This window comes from Mesoplodon bidens, assembly GCF_964165515.1.
Source record: "Mesoplodon bidens genome assembly, chromosome: 7".
Lineage (NCBI taxonomy): Eukaryota > Metazoa > Chordata > Mammalia > Artiodactyla > Ziphiidae > Mesoplodon > Mesoplodon bidens.
The window spans coordinates 93,923,269-93,950,767 of NC_138164.1; the positions used below are offsets into that span (position 1 = coordinate 93,923,269).

The following is a 27,499-nucleotide window of genomic DNA, read 5'->3' on the forward strand; positions in this document are numbered from 1 at the left end:
CTCCTAACTAACTGTGCAGGTGTTGCTTTAAAGCAGGCTTTCTGGTTTTGTGAAAGTGCTGTGCACGGTGCATGTGGCCAACAGGCTCCGGAGCTGGAGAAAAAGGGATGATTTTAATTAAGAGTAGATGCCTTTGTGCCACAGTAGTTATGCAGTACAGATAAAATGAGCAATAATGGGACATTGCATCCCATGGGAAGGTGGGATTACAATTGAGCTAATAAATCTTTTATGATTGAAATCTTATTGCATGATTATAGAGCTCTAAAGTTAACTTAGAAACTCTACTGCCTTATGGATTCACAGCTTTATCAGGGGCCTTGAAAAAATGTTCACTGAAAAACTCACTGTTATTGTCTGTAACTCACTGAGGTAGTTGATCACGTTTCTGAGACTAGATCAGCTTTGAATAAGATTGAAATATGTGTATTGTACATTTTTCTTGATAAAATGTACTAGTCTAGAGGTCAGTTAATATGCTGGTAGGAGTTTTGTTTGGGGGTGAAGGTAGGGTATTGACTTGTGATTACACATGACTCTTAAATTTTTCAAAAAAGCAAATGAAACAAAAAAATGGTAGTGAAAAGGTATCTTTCTGCTTTCAAAAACAATGGATTTTCTGAAATTTGTCTTATTGGTATATCCTTCAGCTTCCATGTCCACAGGTAATTTGCTTTTTAAAAAAACAGTAGGGGGTGAGCAGGGAGAGGCAGTTCTGAATGCTTAACTGTTTGCATTTTTGTTTAATGGAATTAATAACTGTGTAGTTGAAAACAGTCTAATAGTTGACCTGCCTCAGTGAGTCAATGTAGACGTTTCTGGATTGACTTAAACAGCTTGGAGGAAGAGTATAGTTTGGGGAAATAAAATTGATTTTATACAATCTGCTGATGAACAACAGGGCTTAATGAATGATAGCCTCAAGAAACCCCACTGCAGTAATTTGGATGGATGATCAGGAAAGGGGGGAAGCAAATTTTTCAAGAAGAAAGTTTCTGCTTAAACATGTAATTTTATAGATCAGTATTATTCCCATCCTCCAGAGCTTTCTGCAACACGCCTGAGTTCCAACATTTCTTGGTAAACTTTTACTGGGTGTCTTCTCTTTCTCTTTTCCTTAAGGTGAGATCTTTTGTCAAGGAAAAAGTAAAACAAAGACATGCGTACTTCTGAGACCTCTGCACAGATGACAATACACAACTCTGTCTTCTAAAGCTTTGTAATCAACATTCAGCCCTAAGCCTCTCCTGCCTCCCACAAATGCTTTCCATAATATTCACTGCTGAGGCTTGTACCTAGGGGAGTTTATATGGAAGTCCAGAGGCTTATACGGTCAACTTTTTCGGTGATAATGGAGAATTCCATGCTTTTTAACGTATTAGAAAAGGCTTGTTGGGAGAAGCTTATAAATTGGAATGCTGTGTATTCTTAGATGCTAGAATGTATGTCTTTATCTCATCCTGATAAACTGTAAAGGAGTTTAGATCCTTTTCTGTTTTGTAAGGTGTTTTGTATTTATGCCTTCCTCTTTTCCTTTGTTTTCTTGTTCCTACTGGTAGATGTCTAAAACAATGGTATATATGCATATGTGTCTGTGTGTGTGTGTGCTTTGCCTCAAGATGTTTTGTATGTTATTGAGGTATAGAATGTGGTTGTAGTCAGATGCATGGATACATCCAACCAGGGTGAGATTGCTGCTTTTTGTTTAAGTTCCTGATGACTTCATGTATGCCTTAAAAATCATAATCAAGAGCATCTCATTACTGTTTATGATACGAGAACCACATAATACTGCTCATCAATAGAGTCATTAGTTGACAAAAACCTCACTTACGGTTTCTTTTCCAGATTCCTTTATTTGTTTTCTGTGATTGGACTAGATGACCTTTAGGTTTCTCTCAACTCTGAGAATCTTTGGCAATTTCTGTCATTGGATTTCGTACTCCTTAATATGATCTAAACGACATAAAAAATATTACAGGATGCAAAATAGTTGTTGTTCAGTCAAGGCAGAAGCCATCAGTTCACACCAGGTCTCTTCTATCATGTCAATAAATCTATACCCTTACAGTGTAATTTGGTCTTTTGAGATTTGTCCATTTTCCAAAGTATAAAAGGAGACCTAGCCTTTGAAGTATCAAGGTTCATGGTTTCATTCCTCAGGCTAGGTGAATTCTTTTTAAAATATCCCATTTTACGTTTCATACAGCAGGAGCTTCTTATTGAGAAGAACTATGAGAATTTGAGAATGTGGGCTTTGATAGCCCCTGCACAACTCTTTAAAAATGTGTTGTTATTTATTACTTTCAAGCATCAGTGGTAAACCTCACAATTTAAAAAAACACAAACAAACCTTTTTGCAGACATACACCTTTCTGTGCTGTTAGAAAGCAGGTTACGTGCTTTGAGAGGACACTAGCTCAGGGTGACTTGTTTCTTAAGGCTTATCACTCTCGTCTCTGACAGTTGTGTTTTGTTTAGCTAAGTCTCATGAAGCAGGGATCTGAAGAGAAGCATCAAAGATATGCTACAGCAATGGTGATAATTCCACATACCAAATTTTATAATAATGTCTGTAAAGGAGCAGGTACCCTTTACAGGGACCTTCCTGGGACAGACACCCGCCTCCCCACCCCATGTCTGCCTGCCTCTTGTTTGTAAAAAGGCTCTAATCTCCTAGATATTCCCTGAGTTCCAAAGAGCAGATTCAAACAGCTACTAACTAGGGAAGTGAGGGAATGTACAAACAAAGGAAGAGCAAGCCCAATTTAATTTTTTTCATGATTGTTATCTTAAACCAATGCCTTGATTTATGACCCCAAACTGTGGAGATAATGTCCTGTGGGTTCAACCAGCTGGCCCCAAGTGGACCTGAACTTGATGACACGGGAGGATCAATTAAAAACTGAAACTCCTAAACCATCAGGGAGGCTCTGAGTACATAGTACAATGTTGCAACCATTGCTTTTGCCCTCTCCTAGAAAAAGTTACAAAAGACAGACCATCCCTGCTATTCCATAGCAATGGAATGAAGGGTTGACAGTGGGGAATTACAGCCATGGCATCAGCTCCTGAATAAAGCAACTTTTCCATTTTCACCAACACTTGTCTCTCAAGTATTGGTCTTTCCAGCAGTGAGCCGTCAAACCTGGGTTCAGTACCAGCCTCATCTAGTTACATGTCCTTTCAGAGAGCAGGTGACACTAACTGGCTTGAGTGGTCGTTAGTTTCGTTATTTGTTAGTAAGAAAGGGGACTCCAGGAAGGTTATGTGACTTTCTTGCTAGCTCCCAGTGACTCAGTAAGAAGAGAGCCGTGTTCCTAAGGAAGCTTGTGGTCTCCCTGTGAAGTTCAGTAGTTGAAGCAGAGCAATAAATCCTCCCAGTGGTTCTGCTGGGTGCTGTGACTGTGAAAGTGTTACTTCTGATTTACCAGTGGGTGTTGTTATACCTTTAGTTATCATCACAATATGCTCTGTGTCTTTTATGTGGCGCTTTAAGCCTTAAAACAAAACACCAAATGAAAACAAAGAATCCTGTTGTCCAAGCATGTGTGTTTCTCTCTCTTCTTTTTTCTCTTTTAGAAAAGTACTTTATGGTAAAAACACAAACTAATGTGAGTGGTAACTCAAAAAGCATTGCTTCCTTCTAGAAAACCACTAGGATTTACATAAACCAATTGACTGTCTGGTAAATGATTATCTGCTCTGTCAGTCTCTGGAGACTTTTTTTTTTTTTTTTTTTTTTTTTTTTTTGCGGTATGTGGGCCTCGCGCTGTTGTGGCCTCTCCCGTTGCGGAGCACAGGCTCTGGACGCGCAGGCTCAACGGGCATGGCTCACGGGCCCAGCCGCTCTGCGGCATGTGGGATCTTCCCGGACCGGGGCACGAACCCGTGTCCCCTGCATCGGCAGGCGGGCTCTCAACCATTGCGCCACCAGGGAAGCCCTCTGGGGACTTTTAACATGAGGTTATTTTTATTTTTATAGATAAGGAAAGTTCTAAATTTGAAGGTGGGTATCTGTTAAACTCTCTAAACAACGACAGCTTGTAAAACTGGATTTTCCAAAAGTCTTTAAAAAGTCAGTAAAAACATAACCTCTCCTGTATTCTGGTAACCACATGAATAAAATTAAAGGCATTGAAAGATTTTGAATTTGTGCTGTGTACAGCCTGTTGATTGTTTGCCTTTTAGTAAAACTGAGATGTGTTAAGGCTAAATACTCAAAATACACCCAATTTGAGAATTGCAAAGGAAGTTTAAAGGAATTTCTATTATTACCCTTAAAGCATCCACGAGAAGGCATTTACAGCAATATAAAATACAACCTGGCTGCTTCTGTTTGATATTTTGCCTGTAGAAGTAGATTACCTGAGAAGCCTTGAGAAAGAGATCGATATAATACAGTGTTGGAATCTTGCTGGGATGCACTTCTGGAAGAGCAGACATTTTTGTAATTAAGTCCATGTCCTACTGATAGTAAAATAATAGCCACCTTTGAATTTATCATTATTTATTATCTAGCAACTGCAAGCATAATATATTAAACTATGGGTTGCTGAAGCCTGGCAGTATTATAGGTAAATTTGCATACACTGTAACTGGTGCTTTTTCCTATATCTAATTTTCAGGTACAAATAGCTTGAAACAGTTTCTTTCATTTTGGGTTGGCACATAGCTACACTTTTTATTTTCACTTGGACTTCTACAATACCATGTTTTTTCTAGGGTTGTAATGCATCACGAATTCTCTTGATTGATCTTTGGGTAATATTAGTACCTTCAAAGTCAAAGGGGTCACAGTCAAAACATGTCTTCCTGTAGACAAAGGACAGAGTACTAAGACTGATCCATTATCATCATCATCATCATGGCTAACATTTCTTGAGGCCCCATGTATATTCATCTAATCCTCATAGCAATCTTGGGAGGTTCTCGTAGCTTTGCAATTCCAGTTTAAAACCCTTGGAGTCAGATGTCTTTCAGAATTCAGAAGTTTTGGGAGTTTAGAAAGGTAATCAGGGCAAATGCCACATATTACAGAAAATCTCCAGTGGGATCAGGAAAGCACCTCAAAAGCAAGCCCATTAGTATTTTTTCAGGGAAGCATATGAATAGTTATACTATTTAAATAGAATAAATAAAAGTCATAAACACTTTCATATTAATTCAGGTCAGGTCCTGCCACTAGGTGACTTTGGGTATCATCTTATGAATACATTTTTGTTTTATTTTTTTCTGAGCTTTTTGGTAAATACCAAATAAATAAAGTTAATAACAGACACCAGATTTTCACTCTTGTTTTGGAAAAATAGAAGAACCATGGTGTCTATACAGTATCAGAGAACCCCTCCTTTTTATTATCCCCCATGAATTACACTGGGTGCTTAGGCTGTCATTCTTCTGCTTTCTGTAGATAGTCATTTTTCTCAAAGCTGTGTAAGAATCATATTTCACACAGAATGAATGGAATTTAACAAGATGAAATATCACAACTAAAAACAAAGTTCAAACTCCGCAGGGATTGAGGCATTGTGTCTTAGCTGACAGGCATTTAGTTAGCGAAGCAGTCAATGAGCTGACAATGTGAAGGGGCCACTAGCATGTGAACGTGATCTTCAGGTATAAAGCAGGAGGGTAACATTTGGAACGTGAGAGTTAGTCAAATCTCACTGTCTCCAGACGATACCTGGAGCCTTGTCTTCATTTCTGGATGGCATATTTTAAAGGAATGCAGGCAGTGTGAAATCTTTTCCAGGTAGATTGATCAAAAGGGTGAAAGGACCCAAAGCCATGTCATACAAGGTACAGATATAGTGGTTGGGCAGGCTTAGTTGAGTCTTTTGCCAGCTTCTAGCAATATCTGACTATAGTACCTCCTCACATGCGTAATTTTAGCTTAAGACTGATGGACTGCCAGCTCTATGCCACCTCCTGAGCTATGAAAAGACATGGACCCTGCCTTTTACGGGCTCTAAGTCTAATAGAGGGCAGAGAAATGTATACAGCTATTTACAATTCAATGTGATAAGTGGAACGGTAGACACAGTATAGAAAGGCAGTACAGAAATTTGAGCAAATGATTTGCTCTTCCTGTGATGATGGGAGATGGGAAGCTAAAGCTTTCAAAGAGAAACTGAATTCTGAACTGGGTTTTGAAAAAGAAATTCAGTGAATGAAATGAGAAGATTGAGAAAGGACAGTATAGGCTTGTTCAAATATTTGAAAGGATATCACGGATAAAAAGGATTGAAATTATTCAGTCCCATCCAGGGACTCAGGACTAGTTGGGGTAGGGTACAGGGAGACAGATTTAGGCTCAGTCTTAGAAGGAGGCTTTAACAGAGCTGTCCAAAGGCTTCTTTGGAACATTCAGAGTTTCCAGTGTCTGGATGTGTTAAAGCACAGACAGGTCAGCTGTTCGGCAGCAGTAGTACAGTAGTATGGAGGGGTATGTATGTGTCAGGCAATGGTTAGAGAAACATAGTGAAGTACTTAAGGGCATGGGTTCTAGGATCACACTTCTAGAACTGACACTTCTGCCTACTGGCTCTGTGATCTGAGCTAGAATTGTTACGAAGTTAACATAAAAGTGCTCGGAACAGCACCTGTTACCTAATAAGTGCTCAAAAGGAACTAATAAATATTAGCCCCTATTGTCATTGGAAGGGTGGTTGTTTGACATATTCTTTGAAGTTCACCTTACCTTGAAAGATTTTGCGTTTCTAATTGTGTAACGGTGGGATGATATTCCTGTGAATTAAGAAGATGGGAATGAGGAACTGAAGCAAAAATAAAATTGTGTTAGTTAACAGTTCAGCAGTTGAGATAGGAATAAAACTCTGGTGTCTTGAACTAGGGTTTATTGCTCTACTAACTATCTTGATTTGTCCTTTTAGGGCCTTGGAATTCTTCTACCTACACATCTGGAGTATTTTTAGGAGAGGCTGGTACTGCACAACTCTCTGTAGCTCATGTTTTTCTTTGTCTTACAGAGAATGTGGCTTCATGAATAGGAACGCCTGCCAGATACCAGAATTGGAGGTGATGGATGAAGATCGGCATATTGAAGAAGTCTTGGATAAGTTTGTTAATTGTCACGAGCAAACATATGAAGAATTTCTGAGCACTTTCGCTCATCTTTCAAAAGGTAAAATGGAGAAGTAAACTTTCTATAGCAGTTGAGACAATGAATTTTATTATAGTTTTAGGTCTTTGCTGTCTTTTTCAGAAAGACTATTGAATGAGCATTCATTCATTCTATCTCTTTGATCAGGTAATTCTCATCAGGGCATTTGCAACTGATGCATGTAAATACTAACGTTTTTATCCAGTCAAGAGTTGTATTATGGAGTCAGAGCCATTGAATTAGAGAACTAAAGAGGACTTGAGAAATCATTTAGTATAATCCCTTTGTTTTATTTTTGAAGAAACACAAGTGCAAAAAAGTGGACTTTTTAAAAGCATACTGAAAACATTGAAGAAATCTAGCATAGTGTAGGGTGTGGAGTTACACTGCACACTTTTGGATTCTGCCATAGCCACTTTCTGCTTTGGGGGGAGGTCACTGAGTAAAGAGGGGATAATAATAGTACCTTAAAGGTTGATGAAGGTTATTTGAGATAATCCATGTAAAACTGTTAGCATAGTGGCTAGCACGTACATGCTTAATGAAGGCTAGGTATTAGTATTATTGTTGTTGTTGTTGTTGTGATGATGATGATGCTATGTTTTCTGTAGAATGGAAACAACCTTTTAGACCTGAGTGATAACTAAAACCCTAAAGGCCAAAGGGTGCTGTGTGTTTCTTGTGATGTGTTTGGTTGCCTCATGCAGTATTGTTGTTTTATTGAGCCAACAGTTAAAAGTTGGAAATTTTCGGGGCTTCCCTGGTGGTGCAGTGGTTGCGAGTCCGCCTGCCGATGCAGGGGACACGGGTTCGTGCCCTGGTCCGGGAAGATCCCACATGCCGCGGAGCGGCTGGGCCCGTGAGCCATGGCCGCTGAGCCTGCGTGTCTGGAGCCTGTGCTCCACAATGGGAGAGGCCACAACAGTGAGAGGTCCATGTACCGCAAAAAAAAAAAAAAAGTTGGAAATTTTACATAAAGATCTTGATTTGCTTTTTTCTTCTGATTAAGTCAGAAGGTCGGTTACCTCTTATTTCTCCGATGGCAATATCAGCTGGAGTTCAGGAGCCCTTGCCATGTGACCTCCCTCATTTGACACACTCTCGGGCTCTCACACACTTGAAAAACCTGTGTATACCCTGCCTGCTTCCTTCACTTAAGTGGCTCCTGTAGGCATTGAGTTCTTGTTCTCAACCTTGGTCCTTTCTGGGTCATGGGATCCACATTCGGGAGACTGTTGACTCAGCTCGTAAGTGGAGTCCAATGTGCATCTGGTCATGACAATCTCAGGATACCTGACTTCATGATTTGAAGTCTTAGTTCACGTGTCCTTAAGAAATGTAAAAGAAGGGTAGTTATAATGAAGAAAAGGAAAAGTGATTCCAACCTGATTCTTTTATTGTGCCAGGTAGTGGGAATATCTTTATCTATTTTGTTTACATTTAAGGGAAACAGAGAATTTAGGAAATTCTTGTTAACTTGGGCTGTGAATGATCTATTTTGGCATGATATGTGGATCAAATTAATCTTGATAATGGCCAAATCATCTTTTGGTCTATGCACATGGATTTAGGAAGATCTTGCTTTCTCTGAGCCTAATGATTTAGTTCCATGTTTTCCAGAGCCAAACATGGCAGTATGAATGGCTGGGGCAGGGTGTGGAAGCAAGGGTAAAACTGGCAGAATTAATGCATTTTGGTATGCCAGTGGCATTTTGATAATCCAAATTATTTTGGAAATTTATTCGTAAGGCTGACTTTATTTTTGTACTCTGAAGGACTAAGAACTTCTTGCAAGGACTTGGATGTTCTAAGGAGGTTATGCTGTTTTTGTTTTTGGGATAAGTGGTCTGTTCTTTTTTCAAATTTCTGTATGCTCATTCCATGCCAAGAGAAACTGTTGCAGATGTGGTGACTTCATTTTGAGTTCAGTTTTAGGCCCCAAACTGAGCTGAAATAAATGATGACACAAGTCATATAAACTGCAGCTCCAAGCACACTAGTTTTTTCCCTTTGAAAATGTCCCTAGGCGCCAGTTCACATTATAAACTAATGACCTGAAAAAATTCCTCCTACAGCAAAGATTTGTGAGTGGAAAAATATGTCTTACATCAGTAAGTGTCCTTTTTTTCCCCCAGAAACATTTAAATACCTTCTGAAAAACCAAATAGTACTTAGGGTCAGGCCTAAGAGTTGAATGATAGCCAGCAGAATTGATCAGTCAGTGTGTTCTGTTTGTTAGTTCTGTTTGATGGAAGATATGAAAGCTGTTTCTTCAAAGTTTTCTCCTTCTTTCCAGCCCTTCATTTGTCTTAGTGTATTTGGTTGTTTTGCTGATATGAAGTGGAATCTTTTCTGTGTTAAACTGGCTATCACCACATATACTTATGTACATTTCTTTAGTAAGTTTAGTGTCTCAAGTGCATTACCGTTTCCACTGACTGTTCTCTTTATTTATTTATTTATTTGTTTGTTTGTTTGTTATTTTTTTTTTGCGGTACGCGGGCCTCTCACTGCTGTGGCGTCTCCCATTGCGGAGCACAGGCTCCGGATGCGCAGGCTCAGCGGCCATGGCTCACGGGCCCAGCCACTCTGCGGCATGTGGGATCCTCCCAGACCGGGGCACGAACCCGTGCCTCCTGCATCGGCAGGCGGACTCTCAACCACTGCGCCACCAGGGAAGCCCCTATTTATTTTTATAATAGTTATATGCCAGAATGTTTATGGGATTCATTTTCTTTCCAAGAGTGTTAAAGGGGTCAGTTATCCTATTAAAAATATTTCCCTGGAAAAAATTAAACTTATTGAAGAAATTCACATTACTCCTTCAGATGCTTGGAAAACAGTTGGACACTGTTAATATTGTACCATAACTGTAACTGTAGTACATTTATGTTGACCATGTTTTGTAGTTTTTTTAAAAAGCAGCTCTGGTTTTAATAATCACAGTGCATAGTTGATGATAACTCCAGTGTTTTGTCAAAATGTTTAAAGAGACATATTACTTATTAGTTTTAAGCAGACATTTATAAATGAATTCTCAATTAGTGTCATCAGTTCAAGAAAGTAAGACCGAGTTTAAGATTTGCATTAGAAAATCAGCATGCAGATTTTGGTTTTGTTCATTATCGGTGAAGACATTATATTTTTGACATTATTGTGGATAATGATAAGAGGCTGACTTTCAGTCTTTGGTATTTCAGTTTCTTTGTGAATATAATTAATTTATACTAGACTATTTGTCTAAAGGAAAAAATGCTTCTTTCTCCTTATCTGTTATCTTTCCATCTTTCTTTAGGTTACAAAAACACAGATATAAATAATTATACTTGATTTTCTATTAATGCATTCATTCATTTATTCATTCAGTAATCCTCTGTGTCTTGTTATGATCTGAGTTTCTTGTTTTAGATGCTAGGGATTCAAAAACAATTAAGATATAGTTTGTGTTCTCAAGCACTCATAGTCTCACACACACACATACACACACGTACACATACACACACACACCTACACACACACCATTATTGTTACGATTTTGTGCTTCAGGTTAAATGATTAATTTCCATTAAGGTTGCCAATTTTAACAACTTCAGCTTAAAATGCTTTGGAAATTGAAATGAATCTACTGTGATTTTATGGTTAACTCTTAAATAGGACTTTGTATTTCATTCTCTCATTTCATTCTTAAAATACCTAGGATCCAGATTCCCTAGAATCCAGATTTACCAGTTTCTATATTACCCCATAATAATAGCTTTTTACTCAACTGCCATATTTGTCTACTTTAACCTATTTTCTTATGTTGAGGTCAAAGATCTTGTTTTTGATTTTGATGTGTAATTTTGTTTCTTGTTTTCTTTATGCCGTTCTCATTTCACTTTCAATACTTTGTGCTTTTAGCATTTTATTGTTCTTTCAACATATATTTGAAAAAAAAAATCCTGTCATCTCAATCTCCCTTTCTCCCTTCACACTTGTTAATATTTGAATTAAATTCCCCCTTAGGTAGAACATTGTGTGTCTGAATGTTCTGGACAAATGGCTATGCCTGTGGCTTTATAATCTGGTGGTGGTCTAGTCTTTGATTGTCCCAAACTCTTAGTTTCAAAACCTCTGAATAGGTTTCAGTTTTTCTTAGGTTTTAATAATCTTAATAATCATGAGAGAGTTTGACCTTCTCTTATTGATAAGCAGCTAACATTTGTTAAGTACTAGGTATTATGCTTAGCACTTTACCTGGGTCATCTCAATCTTTGTAATTACCTAGTGAATTTGTTTTTTACATTTTAATTTTTCTTTTTTTTTTTTTGCGGTATGCGGGCCTCTCACTGTTGTGGCCTCTCCCGTTGTGGAGTGCAGGCTCAGCGGCCATGGCTCACAGGCCTAGCCGCTCTGCGGCATGTGGGATCTTCCCGGACCAGGGCACGAACCCGTGTCCCCTGCATCGGCAGGCGGACTCTCAACCACTGCGCCACCAGCGAAGCCCTACCTTTTAATTTTTATTATTTTTATTATTCTCAACTTACAGATGAGGAAACCAAGGCTTAAGGTTAAGTAAATTGCTGTTATGGACTAAATTGTGTCCCTTCAAAATTTATCTGTTGCAGCCCTAACCAGTAAGGCAACTGTATTTGGAGACAGAGCCTTTTAAGAGGTAATTAAGATTAAATGAGGTCATAAAGGTGGGCTCCTAATTCAGTATGACTGGTGTCCTCATAAGAAGAGACACCAGGGATGCCTGTCCACAGAGAAAACACCACAGGAGGACACAGCGAGAAGGCAGCTATTTGCAAGCTAAGGTGAGGGGCCTCAGGAGAAACCAGACCTACCTACACCTTGATCTCAGACTTCTAGCCTCCAGAAGTGTGGGAAAATAAATTTGTGTTGTTTCATCCGCCTAAGCTGTGGTATTTTGTTATGGCAGCCCTAACAGAATTGCCTAAGGTCATGTAACTTGTTAGTGATGGCATTGGATTATGGGCCTAGTCATTGTGGCTCCAGAGCCCGTACCCTGAACCATTTTGCTTTTCTGCCTTCCATGCAGCATCGGGCAGTTCTCAAGGTCTGGGATTCACAGGCATGTGGATAATGTGAGCCATAGGAATGGATGTGCTACCCTAAAACACTTACACTCTGTACTTCTCCAGAGTGTAAGCTCCATGATGGCTGATTGCTTGGGGGTTTTGTTCACCATTATTATTCTGGTGTCTAAAGCAGTGTTTGGTAATGTAGAATAACTCAATGCTTAATAAATATTTGTTGAATAAATGAAACAAAAAGAAAATAAGAGAATGAAGTATGTCAGAAACACCGATAGGAGGGCCTCAGACCAAACCCTAAAGAACATCCACATTTAATGGCTATGCACAGTAAGAAGAGCCCGCCAAAGGATGCCCCGATGTCATGATGCCCCGAGTTTGGATTTGATATACTAGCTAACTGGGAACCATAGTAGAATCTCAACACACACAGACACACACACACACACACACACAGACTGCAAGTGATTTTGAAAAATAGAGGCAAAGAAGGAGAGAAGTAACTAGAGTCAGGGAGACTAGCTTAGCTAGGAGGCTGAGCAGAAATGCATATATGGTTGCAACAGACTCCACTAGGGCCGGGGAGGAGGAAATGGAAAGGAAATAGGGCCGATGCAAGTGAGAGTGACAGTACTTGGTAACAGGTGACTGACAGAGGATTAGGGGAAAGAAACAAAGATGAGTCACAAGTGTTTTGCCTGGAGATCCTGAGGCCCACTGAGGCCAAGTGACTTGTTCAAAGTTCTCACTTCAGGAGCCTTTTATTTTTTCCCTTACTGAGTGTATGTTCTGTCAGGAGCTCAGGATCTTGGGCTGGCACTTGGTTTACACTTCTGGACTGATAAATTTTGAGTTGTCAGTTCAGCCAAAGGAATATCACCACTCACACTTGACAACTTCTGAAAAATGTAATTAAAAATGAAACTGGTGACAGCATATAAAACAGCATGTTTCCGAAGTTGACATATCATTTTGGTCCCCAAAGCTATTTTGAATTTGAACATTAGAAATGCATCTTTAAACTTCCAAAGAGGGAAAAAGAGTCTTTTCCCCATCTGAAGAATGAATTTAAAATCTGCTGTAGAAAAATACCACAGAGAAAAATAGAGAAAACAGCTGGCCCTCTTACCAGTTTCAGAGCAGAAAAGGAATTTCAGTAGAGCATAAAAACAGCTTTCTCTCATAAAGAAAACACAACAACAAAAAATAATCCTCGCTGTGCAGCCTTTTGCAGTTGTTTTCTGTCGAGTATTAGATAGAGACTAGCGGGCTTAGCATTGTTTTGACACCCTTGCAACTGGCAGATTGCCTGCCAGCGGAAGTTGGAGACGAACTGACCATCTTTATGCTTCCAGGTGGCACTTAAGCCACATTTTCTGTGCTGTTGTTATCAGTCATTTAATTCCCTACTGAATATTGAGCGGTGTTTTTAGTTCACAGGCCATTTGCAGTGTCTTTCTGTTTCCTTTTTTATGTTAGCCACATTAAGAAAAAAAGGCAACTCGGGAAGCACTTTTGCAAATGTGAGTTTAACAGTAAAGTGCACTATTGAAAATAGCACAGCAAGCAGCAGTAAACTTGCTTTAACTTAAGACATAGACCACTGGGATGTTAAATTCAAGAGAAATTTGTAGAAGGCATCATATGAGGACTTGGTAAGAAAAGCAACTAGGCAATTAAAAAAAAAAAACCCACCTAATTAACCTGGCATCCCAGGGGAGAGAATAAGGAAGCAGTTATTGATTGATTTTTTTTGGTATTGCTGAAAAGACTAAAAGGAGAAGAAAAAAAGCTCATGGTTTTATATTGATCATACATTTAGTAGCTATCTGTATGTGTTATTTATCACAGCATAACATCAAATATCACATAGAACACTGAAGGAGAAAAAAGTATTGGATGAAGTGAACTACTTTATAGCAGAGTCCTATGGAAGAAGCATCATCAGCTGTTTAACCTGTTCTTTCTCTTTGGGGGACCATCTGCAAACTGTCATTAAGCAATTTTCATTTGTTTCTCTATTTCTTTTGTCATCACTAAATAACTTCACTTAGGGAACAAATTGACAAATTATGAAACACAGAAAACTGCTGGTTCAGTTGCAGAAGGAAATTTCCCCCTCTCAAATTATGATGGATTTTGAGCTGATCAAGCCATTTTGTTTTAGAGATATTACCATAAATCTTCAGCTGCAGTTGTTACAATTCATATTCATTTTATACATGAATATTTGGTCCATAGATAGTCATTTGTTTTCTCTGCTGTAGTTTAGGTGTAATTGGATAAGGAAAGAAAATGTATTTAAGGATTTACAACGTTTTGAATTACAATCATTACATTTATTTTCGGCAGTGTTTTTAACACATATTTTCTTGCAATAAATACCTTTTCTAGTGTGTTTTCTCAGTAAAACACATAAGATATTATGTGAAGTTTTAAATTTGACTTATGTCCAAATAAATGAATCATTTTATTTCTCTCTTTATAACTTTTCAATACACACACATATACATATATATTATATAGTATATTTTATATGTACATATAAATTAGAGAGGTGAACTTTCTTAGGCAAATGGAATTTTGAAATTTTCCAAAACACAAGCAAAGAATTACTGGTAGCCAAAGAAACTTTTAAGATGGTTACTATCAACCTTTAAGTAGCCAATTTAAACAATATTAAGTGCATGCACATTTGTTCCATATGGATTTTTCTTTAATTTTTACTTATTGTTGTCAATATGTTGTTATACTTGATGGAAAAGAGTAAATTACTGGACTTGAAACTGATGTGGTCAGTTTGATTCGGTGAATGGGTACATATTCACATCTGGATGGTTTTAGCAAAATGTTCTTTCAGCCATAGAACAATAATGTTTTCTTTGAAATGGTCAGCTACACCCAAAGGGATACAAACAGGAAACTTTATTTTAACCAAACTCATATCTTCCTTATATGAAAATCCAACCACAATCAGTCTAGTATGAGATTTTTTGTGTCTTTTTTCTTCCTATTTGGATTCATTCCAGGTGGGATAGATTGAAGTGAACACTAGTTAGCTTACTGTTTTTGCAGCCCATTGCTCCCTTAGCACAGTGAGGAACCATTGTACCATTTTCATGTTCTTTCCGGACTTAGCCTGCCTTTGTATTAGTATTTGTAGTGTGTGAATCCCTGATTAGAGAAAAGGGATTGTGAATCAAGTACCATTTTCTCTTTTTTTTCCACCTTCTCCAAATTAGGCTTTGTGTGACTTATAGCCAGTCATCTAATTTCGGGGTGTTGGGCTTAGTCCCTAATTGTAGTGTCAGTCCAGTTCCTGCTAATGTTGAGGTCATTTCTGTATTGACTGTATTCCTGCCATAATTCAGGCATTGAGCTAGAATCTGGGACTACAAGATGAATGAGACAGAAATATGTTGTTCTTATTTATTTCTGTGTGCTGGGTGTTCCAAATGCTTTAGATGTGTGAAGGCACAATAGCAATCTATATGTTTGTAGACTACGTACAGTTACAGGTTGATTGCTCAGGCAATGCATAAAACAGTATCCAGAATATTGCCTTTAGTTTTCGAGTCTCAATTTTAGATTGAATAAACACTTAATACGAGTTAAGAAAAGAGCAATAAGAATGCTTAGAACAGCGGATTTAAAGACTTTTTCTTCTTTTTTTTACTTCAAGTTTTTTTTATATTCAAGGGATGTCTTGGAGCACTCTGAAAAAAATGAGGGAATGTGAAAGACATGTATAATTTAAGTCTGTTCTTGCATTGCTCTCATATGCCAATGTACGAGTCCTATATTATTACAGATTTATATAGAAGAGGTTATTCTACCTCATAAAGTTTGAAAACTTCTAGGAAGCATTTATTTATAAAGGAGACAGAAGAAAATTACTCCAGCTTTCTCCAACCTATATGAATAAAAGAGATTGTCTTGAGTAGATGCATCTTTGTGTAGGCAGGCAGAAGGGCATGATCTCAAGGTGAAGGGAAATTTCTTAGGTTGGAGGAATTTAGTTTTATGAAGAATTTAGTATACTGCCCTTAATATTTCTTATTTTGTTGTGGGCAGGACCAGTGTAATGGAAAGGATGCTCTTCTAGTGCAGGATTCAGAAGACCTGGTCCAGGCATTTATTAACTCTTTGAGACTGCAGTCCTGCCACTTGCTCTCTCTGAATCTATAAGTCAGGGATAATTCTGTCTGCTTGGTGTCTCATGGTTATGGAGAGAATCAGATGAAATATACATGAAGATACTTGATAAGTTTTAAAGGTTTACTCAAGTGTTATGACTATGGGGACTATTTATTATTTAAAAGAGGAACATCAAGGTTAAATATTAAAGAAATCTTGATTATACAATATAAAAAATGTAAAATACTGTCTACAGTATTTTATATTTTAATAAAATGTTATATATTTCAGTATAGTTTTCCACACCTCTTCATTGAAGTAGTTAAAACCAATTATGTATAGTATGTATTGTGTAGTATCTATGTATAGTGTGTATTGTGTAGTGTAACACTATACAATGCAGGGAATAATCCTACACTGGCCTCTGGTGGATGGATTAAATAATATGTCTACACATAACCTTCAGGCAAAGGTATTTATGTGCTTTGACAAAGATGAGGTATCAGAAACTTCTTTTTAATTCTAAATTTTTAGATTCTGCTCCACGGAATCTTTACTTGAGACTCTTACCTTAAGTATATGTAAAGATCACCTGGGAGATGCTTATTAAAATGCAGCTTCCTGGGGATCAATCCCCCAATTCTGAATTACTAGTTCTAGTGTGCAGCCCAGGAAGCTTGACTTTCAGACCAGCTTTGAGAAACACCCTAAATGAGATTAAGGAGGGAAGTGGGAAGATGGATGAATTCATCAAAATTCTGTGCTTTTGTATATATAGTATTTCTCTAGGAATAAGTTCCATAGCTTTCATGAAATTGTCCACACTCTTCACCCAAAGTGTAAGAACAATTATTTTACTTTAAATATAACTTTAGTTTAATGTCATCATTTTATGTTATTTAAAAGATACTTTGACAGTGAAAAAGCATGACATGTTACAGGAATGATTTTTTAATTGAAATGTAGTTGATTTACAATGTTGTGTTAATTTCTGCTATACAGCAAAGTGACTCAGTTATACACATATATACGTTCTTTTTATATTCTTTTCCATTATGGTTTATCCCAGGATATTGAGTGTAGTTCCCTGTGCTATACAGTGGGACCTTGTTGTTTATCCATTCTATATATAGTAGTTTGCATCTACTAACTCCAAACTCCCAGTGCATCCCTCTCCCTCCCCCCCTCTCCCTTGGCAACCACAAGTCTGTTCTCTATGTCTGTGAGTCTGTTTCTGTTTCATAGATAGGTTCATTTGTGCCATATTTTAGATTCCACATGTAAGTGATATCACGTGGTATTTGTCTTTCTCTTTCTGACTTACTTCGCTTAATATGATAATCTCTAGTTTCAAAAAATATGGAACACTTCACCTATTTGTGCGACATGTTTGCGCAGGGGCCGTGCTAATCTTCTCTGTATTGTTCCAATTTTAGTATCTGTGTTACCAAAGCAAAGCACTACAGGAATGGTTTTACTTTGATCTTGCTAATCTCTCATACAGAGGCTAGGATATAATAGCTTACAGAATTTTAGGGTGGGCTTTGGTTCAGCATATATTCGGTCCCAAGTCTGAAGGATTATAGTGCATGTGTCTGCAGGCCAAAGTTACCCAATCACAGGGAAATCTGTCTACTTCTACTGTTGCCAGAAGAGTATCTGAGTGTTTTGCCATTAGCGAGTGCACAGGCAAGAGACTTGGGAGACCACCTGGGCTATGAAGGCATCTTGTTGCACGTACTTCTAGGAAATGCCCCTCCAATAATTTTGTGCTTTTGGTAACTTTTCTGCTCTGTATTTCATCCATGAGGATACTTTGTAAGTTTAAAAAATTTACTCAAGTGTAAAATTTTATGATTGGGGTAACGATGATTTAAAAGAGGGACCTCAAAGTTAAATATTAACGGAAACATGAATCCAAAATATTAAAAAATGTACATGCAAAATATCATATATGTATATGTATATTTTTCTTTGATATTTCTAGGAAAGACTTCTTAAGGAGGAAGGAAATGCATGTATGTGTTCTCACTGGATTGAGGGTTTGAAGAAAATGCTTTTCACCTCTACAAATGAATGTTTATTTTTTTGTTCATGGTAGGAAAATTAGAAAATACAGAGAGGTGCCAAAACACATGCATATACACATATACAGCAAAACAAAAAACATACTCTTTCTGCAGCAGTAAAATTTTTAACTACTCTGTGGTCATTCAGAATGAAGATTACATTTCTCATTCTCCCTTGCAGTTGGGTATAGCCATTTGACTAAGTATGTGCCAGTAAGAAGTGAGGGGAACTGATATGTGTAACTTCTGGGTCAAATCCTTCAGAAACGTGCCCTGGACTCTTTTAATTCCATTTCCCCTGGCAGGAACTAGGCAGTCATTAGAGCAACTCCTTAGACCCAAAGGTGGAAGCCATGTGCTGAGGATGGCAGAGAACCCCACCAGCCTGGATCGCTGGGTCATCTCATGGAACAGAGCCTGTCTGCCTGCCCTTAATTGTTACATGAGAAATAAAATTCTTATTTCAGCTGCTCTATTTTGATGCTTCCTTGATATAGTAGCTTAAACCACGCCTTCACTAGTAACAGAGGGAAATAGATGTCCAGGCTTCTTTCTCTTTCTTCATACTCTTGCTTGGAGCAAGGTTGTGGTAGTGCTTCATGCCGGATTATGTGGAGAAAGTTTGTGTCTTAGGAACGGCAGAGCAGAAAGATAGAGGGAGCCTGGGTTCTAGGATGACTTTGTGGAGCAGAACAACCATATTAGCCCTGAATTATCTACACCTGTACTATTGCATGAGTGAGAAATAGACTTCCATCTTGTTTAACTGATTGTTACTTTGGGTATCTGTTTCATGTAGGCAAACCTATATCTAATTAATAAAGCCATAATCCCGTGTCTTAGAGATAAACCATGGGTGTATTATATATCCTTACTGAATTTTTCTGTTGATTAATATTTATATATGTATACAATTATTAGTTAAGAATATAGACTTGGTGACAACCAGGATTTGAACCTAAGCTCTGCTACTTCCAAATTAGGTGGTCTTAGGAAAGTTATTTAATATCTTTGAGCTTCAGTTTTATTATCTATAAAATGGATGTAATAGGCTCTACCTCATAGGCTTATTCTTAGGATTAAATAATTATATATCTGGGCTTCCCTGGTGGCGCAGTGGTTGGGAGTCCGCCTGCCGATGCAGGGGACCCGGGTTCGTGCCCCAGTCCGGGAAGATCCTGCATGCCACGGAACGGCTGGGCCCGTGAGCCATGGCCGCTGAGCCTGTGCGTCTGGAGCCTGTGCTCCACAACGGGAGAGGCCACAACAGTGAGAGGCCCGTGTACCGCGAAAAAAAAAAAAGAATAATTATATATCTGTAAAACACACATACACATAGATGTTTGTTTATATTAATAGTACCTGAATTATAGTAAGGGCTCAACCTAATAGTTTCATTTATATATTCAGCAAATTTATTATAATTATTTCATAACAGTGTGATCATACTATATACTCTTTTTGTAACTTGCTTTTTCATATAACATTATGTTATGAACATCTTTCCATGTCAATAAATTTGGTTATTTAACAGTATTTTTCATGACTGCATTGTATGTAATTGTATGGATAGGCCATTATTTATTTAGTCATCCTTTTTGTTGAACACAGGTGATTTCGAATTTTTTGCTTCTATAAATGATGTTATATTGCACGTCCTCATTCATACAGTTAATGCTCATTGAACACTTAGTATGTGTGAAGTGCTGTTCACATAAGTGAACAAAAGAGACAAAGATCATTATCTTCAGGGAATTTGCATCCTGTAAGGGGGAGATAGACAACAAACAATAAACACAACAAATAAGAAAAATATCTGTGTTAGAAAATAGTAATTTCTCTGGGAAAGGAAAAGAATACAGAGCAGAGTATGGAGGATCATGAGTGCTAGTAGCAGGGGTGTAAGGTTGCAATTTTATGTAGGGTGATCTGGTTAGGCCTCCGTGGGAAGGTAAAATCTGAGTGAGGATTGGAAGGAAGAGAGGGAATTAAGCCTGCAGAGACTTGAGGAAAAGGCATTTGAGGCCAAGGGAGCAACTAGTACAGAGGCCTAGTGACAGCAGTGCCCGGCCTGGTTGGGGAATAACGAGGAGGCCAGAGTGACCAGAGTGGCCTGAGCAGGGGTGAGAGGAGGAGAAGCTGAGGTCAGGGAGTGTGGAGGTGGGGGTGGATGAGGCATGGATAGCCTTGTAGGTCCTTGTAATGACTTTGGCTGTATTAGTAGTAGTATTAATTTTTGGTAGCTACATTTTTGCACCCTTCTTATTTATGGCCTTTGGATAAATTTTTACACATGGAAATGCTGGTTCAAAGATATGAAAAAATGTAAGGCCTTGATTAAGTAGAAGTTTTCAGGGGAATAGATCAGACATTTTTGGCTTTGTAGTGAAATCTTTGCCCACATATTTAATTATTTTTTTGGATAAATTCTTAGACATGGAAATGCTGGCTGAAAGATATGCAGAATGTTATGTCTTTGAGTGAGTAAAAGTTTTAAGGGGATAGCTTCTATTTCTCTCAGGCAGAAGTCATGGCCTTTAACCTTCCCAATTCCTAGTCTTCCAGCCCAGTGTGGTGCTAAGCACACAGTGAGCTCACTGGGTGAGGTGTAGTCTGTCAGTCTACCTTTCAGTCTTAATCATTACATGTCCTTGGGAATGGGGAAACAACATTTTCCCTTTCAGGAATTGTGAGTAAGTTTCTGATGGAGAGGTCCCTATTCTCCTTAGGCTTACATTTTAGTGGGAAGAGATAGAGCACGGACAATTAAGAAAGGTAATTGCAGATGATTTCAGATACATTTGAAGAAGAAAAAAAGATCATGTTTCTAAGGCTGTGACCATATGAGACAATAAGATGATCAGAGTTGTAGCTTCAATTACTGTATGCATTTTTCCCCTTGTTGGGGTGTGAAGGAAAGCTGGAACTCTGTGATTGGCCTTTGTGTTGATTTCAGCATGTCATGGCACCGCATGGACTTGGATTAGTGCTGGCGGTCTTTGGATCCAACTCAGTATTAGAATCAAGGGGGTACCAAATGTGGAAACAATCCAAATGTCCATTAACTGGTGAATAGAAAAACAAAATGTGGTCTGTCCCGATAATGGAATAATTTTTTGACAATAAAAAGGAGTGAAATACTGATATATACTACAACATGGATGACCCTCAAAGATGTCATTCTAAGTAGAGAAGTCAGGTACAAAAGACCATGTATCATGTGATTGTATTTATATGGAATGTCTAGGAAAGGCATACCTTTAGTTATAAAAAGTAGATTAGGGCTTCCCTGGTGGCTCAGTGGTTGAGGGTCCGCCTGCCGATGCAGGGGACACGGGTTCGTGCCCCGGTCCAGGAAGATCCCACATGCTGCGGAGCGGCTGTGCTTGTGAGCCATGGCTGCTGAGCCTGCGCGTCCGGAGCCTGTGCTCCGCAACGGGAGAGGCCACGGCAGTGAGAGGCCCGCGTACCGAGAAAAAAAAAAAAAAAAAAAAAAAAGTAGATTAGTGGCTGCCTGTGTTTGACAGTAAATGGGGAGTGGCTACAGATGAGCACCTGGGACTTTTTGGGGTGATGGAAATGATCTAAAAATGTAATTGTGGTGATGGTTGGACAACTCTATATATTTATTAAAAATTATTGAATTGTACACTTAAGTGAATTCTATAAATACACCTCACTAAAGCTATGGAGAGGTGGAGCTACTATTCATGGATACCTAGATCCTTACCTGAGTGCTTCACTGGATGAGCATATGGCCTCGTGACTCTGGGTTTAGCTGAAGAACTAGGAGGATGCTGCTTGTCATAAATATTTCCTATTAAGAAAATAAACCATTCGTGCATAGCCTTGAAATTTTTAAGTAGACAAGGACAGTGATACAATAAAGAAACAAGATCCTACTTTGTGTAGACAGTGTCACCAACAGGTGTCACCCTGTTAGGCACTCTGGGAGCTCAGGGAAGCTGTGCTCAAATACACTGCATCTGCTCCCACGCTGGACCAGCTCCCTTCCGTGGCCTTGACTAAAGCAGTTGGGAAGGTGAGTTTATCTTATGGGATGATATGTGTGGCCTCTTTGCACCAACATGTAATCCATTTGACAGGTTGCAAGCATGCTGTAATATCTACTGCCACCATCACAGAGATTGTTTAGTTGTTGTTGTTGTTTTTAAGTTATCTGGGGCATGCCAAATTAAAAGAATAATACAGATTGTCATGGGAAGATAAAGTGAACATTCTGAGATATCTAGAGGGAGGAAACATAACCGCTTGGAGATAGTGTCTTCATTACTGTTCTAGAAACACAAAAAGAACCCACTTTGTGAGCTCTTTTCCCCTTTCTTAAATCCATCGCCGAGGCTCCCTTTACTTCTCACCTGGATTGCCACAGTAGCGCCATACTTTCTAGTATGAAAGTGTCTGAACCACTCTGCCGCATTCCATCCATTTCATCTTAGAGCACAGCTCTAGTTATGACTCCCAAGGGCGTTGGTATAGTACAGAGTTTTTGTCAAGCCCTGCAAATAGCAGCCCTTCCATGCATCACAGAATATGTGCTCCTGCCTTCCTGGAATATATGGTGGTTCTTCCTCAGGCCCCACGTGTTTCCCGCCTTGGGAGCTTTGTTTGTGCAGTTTTCCCTTTGTGGGATGCCTCCTTACTGGGCTCACCTGCTGAAATCGTAGCCGTCTTTCAAAGCCCAGCTCAGACTCCCCATTCCTATTGAAGCCTTCTGTGATTCTCCCAAACCAATTGTGATTTCACCCTTCTCTAACTTTGTGCTCCCTTATATCCTCTGTGTTAGTTGTGTTCTATTTGGGTGGTTTGCATACCTGGCTAAACTTCTTAGTTTGTAGACTCCATGAGGGCAGGGACTGGGTCTTACCCATCTTGGGTCACTTTGCACATAGTTGGTGCCCACGATACAACCTGTGGGTTGAATAAGTTGCATAACTCAACTACCACTCAGCTTTTCTCCCTGAAAATAAACTTACAGCAACTTTACACTTTCCTCACTTTTTTTTTTCTCTCTGTGAGTGCCTAACACTGGACATTTCAAAAATGTCAACTTACTGCTATTGTGTCCCTCATCTTGGACTTTTGACACACTTTTTTTTTTTTCTGAGCTAGGGTTGTGCATTTGTGTCTTGGCAGCTGGAGAGCTATGTCTATGAGTAATGAGTCAATTATCATCCAGCCTCGGGGAAAGTACAATTATTCCTGACTGGCCAGGCTAAGGTAATCCTCTCCTCCCTGTGCCCTTTCCAGTGAAGAACATGAAACAGTTGGAATTCAGACCACTGCAAAGGGAATTTAGACACAACATTTGTCTGCTGAATTTAGCTTCTTTGGACTTATTCTGATTTATGATTGATTGCTTTTTAAATTGCTTATTTAATCCTAATGACTGTCGCTCCAGGGGAGGCCATATACCAAGGAGTATGTGATCAAGAAGCAGTGGAGTGAAGTAGTTTGGCTGGGCAAATGAAGAGCAAATATTGTCCAGAGCAACATTGCTTTAGGCTAGAGTATGATATGAAAATCACCCCCCTGACTTTCAAAGTACCCAGTCTTGTTATAAGCATGATTGCTTATCCCCTATGCTCTTGGCAGGAGGTTTTTGGCAACTACCCAGTGTTGCACAGAATTTCCCCCCCATGAATTTTTCTTTCCTCCTTAGCAACATATTCAGTATCTCTTCACAACTCAGAACACACTCTTGATTTGTATTTCTGTTGACCATGGTGCAGAAGAACAGACACTCAGGTGTTGCTGGGAGAATTAGGTCATGAATTCTGATGTTGGTTGTGTTGATCTGTGAGAACTTCCCTGTAAGTGTAAACTTTCTTCTCAGCTCATGGACACTAGTCTGGCCTTTGAATGGATGAATTTGAATTTTTGAAAAGTTTCTTTCAAAACCGAGTTCTCTGAAACTGACCGCTTTCCTCTGGAAGATGTACAGTCAATTTACGATTGGTGTTTATCAAGGCGTCCATAGTTTCAACCTTTTGCAGGAGTGTAACCTTTTTCTTTGGCCTGACATTAGACATTGTAGGTGTAGTTGGTGACCTTGTAAGGGAGATCTGTTGGAAACTTGTCTGTTTGGTATCAAAAGAAAATTGGAATTCCATTGCTTCAGAATAATGAAACCTTTAGCAAAAACCTTTGTTTCATGTGTATTGAAGTTTTGACTCAGAAATGCCCAAAGAAACACTCTTTCAGGTCTCAGTAACCGACTTGTTCTCTGAAATATTGCTGTTAGATTTCCAAAGTGTATTATGTCTGGCACTTATTTCAAAGCAAGGAACATTAGGGATAAGATGAAAAGGTAGAAAAGGACTCTGATGAAAAGTAGAAACAGAAGAAGATGAAACGCACACTTGGGTGGCATGTTTGGATGGCCACCAGGATAACTCTGGGAAGCAGCATCTGGCACTCTAATCAGACTTTAGGCCACTTCGGATTCTGGGCTGTGCCAACATCTGCCATTTTGTCATTATCATATTGAAAAAGAACTTTTTTCCTATCTTCTGCTGCCAAGAGATTTTTTTTTTTTGCTGTTTTTTAAAAAAATGATAAAAGCATTTGTAAGAAGCACTTCGGGGCCTTTGGAGTGAAATAGTACTTACTCTTGTGAAACTGCTTTCAAGGTTTAGAAAGGAGTCTTAAACTGTAGGTTCAGTCAGAGAGGGAACAAGTTCTTTTCTGAATCTTTCCATATTTTAAAAATGAAAGCTTTATGTTTATGAAAGGACGAAGTTTTGAAAGAGTAAACAAGAAACTGTGTTAGATCTGAGACCTCAACCATCATTCCATGTCAGCATCAGAAGCTGGGACTTCATTACGTTTTGCTCTTTATTTTGAAGGAGTTTCATCTGGTTATTTGTCACATAACCTGGTGTTTTATTGGAAATGGCAGAGGAGTGCACTGAGTGATTATAAGAACAAACAGAACTTGTCCTTATGGAACATCTGTTCTTCCCAGACATCACTGTGGTTTTCAAGTATGTAAGTCAGTAGATTATTACAGTAGTGTTGTGCTGAGTACACGGTATTTTCTCAGGAAATACTAGGTTTAGGTTGTGCTAGACTTAAAGGATAAGCAAGGAGAACTGAAACTGTTCCGCCTCTTACTAGAACGGGGCACTGAGGAATGGCAGGGAGCCCCTGGAAGTCTGCTTGCCTCTAACTGTGATGAAGTTTGAAGAACCTTTCATTCCTCCTCACTCCTGTTTCCAAGCACCTCCATGCCTGTCTTGCTCCACGCTGCTGCCACGGCTTGTCTCTGCCCCAGGACTGATGATTTTACAGCCATAATTGTGGCTGTAAAAGAGGAAGAAGTCAGGGAGGGTAAGTCCTAAGACCATTTTGTCCTTACTTCTGTGGCCTGGCATCGTCCTGGTTACTCCAGCAGTGTTCCTGTAACCCTCCCATCACCTTCCTGACTGAGACCCTCAGCCCCTCCACCCCCAGCAGCCAAGGTGAGTGCTTCATATCAGAGTTTGCAGGGATTCGTTGTGGCACAAGGCAGGGGTCACCCATACCAGTAGTAGCTAATTAGATGGGTACTGGTGCAGGAGGCAGTAGAGAGAGCTGGCCTGAGCTGGTGGTGTTTGCTAATAAATCCCTTTGAAAGAAAAAGTGGTGCATTAAATATTTGTGTTTTCCCTCTCTGGCTTACTGAGCTAATGCTGTATTATAGGCTAGGCTACCTTATCTCTGCTCCCCAACAGTATTTCTGTGTTAATGTCCTATAGATATCCCTACAAGTCTTTTTTTTTCTTTTTTTAAAAATAAATTTATTTATTTATTTGGCTGCGTTGGGTCTTTGTTGCGGCGCGCGGGCTTTCTCTAGTTGCGGCGCGCAGGCTTCTCACTGCGGTGGCTTCTCTTGTCGCGGGGCACAGGCTCTAGGCGCGTGAGCTTCAGTAGTTGTGGCTCACAGGCTCTAGGGTGCAGGCTCAGTAGTTGTGGCGCACGGGCTTAGTTGCTCTGCGGCACGTGGGATCTTCCTGGACCAGGGCCTGAACCCGTGCCTCCTGCTTTGGCAGGCGGATTCTTAGCCACTGTGCCACCAGGGAAGTCCCCCTACAAGTCTTAATTCTACCAATGATGAGGTATTCAGAAGCAAACAGAGGATTCTGGCTGCCTTGCACCAGGCCGAGATCATTAGAACAACAAGAATCTTTACCGATTTTGAAACCATGGAACCAGTGGCTCTAGAGAAACAAACATGCCACTTTGGTGGGTTAGGCTGTTTTGTAACCCCTTCAGTTAGATACCTGCCCAGGTTGTTCACAAATAAACCCATGTCTCCAGAATCTTTCCATGGTGGAGTATTGTAAGGGGATGGAACAGGGTGCCCTAATCTGACAGTAGCTTGATTTCCGCCGCTTGGCCTCTTTTGAACCCCTTAGTCACTCTTCTAGTCATCCTTGAAGTAGATTCCTGTGTTTTGCTATTGTCATTTGCACCAAGGGAGTTCTAGTTTTAGTATGTGCCATGCTCCCTGGGTTCTTCTTGTACTGTTGTAAACTTTTCTTCTTTGTCTCCTTTCTGGGCTTTTCAAAATTTCTTTTTTTTTTCCTGCTTTATTCTTCTATTCTCTAAGAACCCTTTCCATTCATGTACTGTACTGTTCTAAGTTGCACAGCAGTGAGTGCTGGATTAGGAGGGCCTGGGTTCACATCCCCACTCTGCTACTTACCAGCTGTGTAACTTTGAACAAATTATTTAATCTCTCTGTAGGCCTTGGTTTCTTCACCTGTAAAATGGGGATACTAACAGTACGTACCTCTAGGGTTGTTGTGAGGCTTAAATGAGATTTATGAGATGCATAATAAAAGACAGTCTGACCCTCAAGTAAGTGTTAACTCTTATTTATTTTAATATTGCTGCTAATATTAAAAATAATTTTATGGCTTAAACCACCGCCCCAGTGTAATCAGCTACCAGCTCTTTACCTATCGCTGTGATCTCTCTCCCACATTTTAGCCTACATTTGCAGCTGCCTCTGGGACATTTCCCTCACAGTTTCCACTGGCACCTCAAATACAGCATGGACAAAGGTTAATTCATTCTCTCTCATCTGAATTTGTCACCCACATTTCTGTTAATGTCATCAT

General features: G+C 39.3%; 1 protein-coding gene across 5 annotated transcripts in view; it reads left to right on the forward strand.

Moving 5' to 3' along the window:
• Positions 1-27,499, forward strand: part of IFTAP (intraflagellar transport associated protein) — a 60,066-nt gene that overhangs the window by 9,544 nt on the left and 23,023 nt on the right. For 3 of the 5 annotated variants that reach the window (XM_081241128.1, XM_081241130.1, XM_081241129.1), the window contains exon 2: positions 6,993-7,147. In XM_081241128.1, coding sequence (XP_081097254.1) covers positions 7,006-7,147 — 142 coding nt within the window. In that variant the 5' untranslated portion in view covers positions 6,993-7,005. Of the gene's footprint in view, positions 1-6,992; positions 7,148-25,537; positions 25,725-27,378; positions 27,443-27,499 lie in introns of those variants that run through there. The other 2 variants (XM_081241131.1, XM_081241132.1) reach the window with 2 other exon arrangements.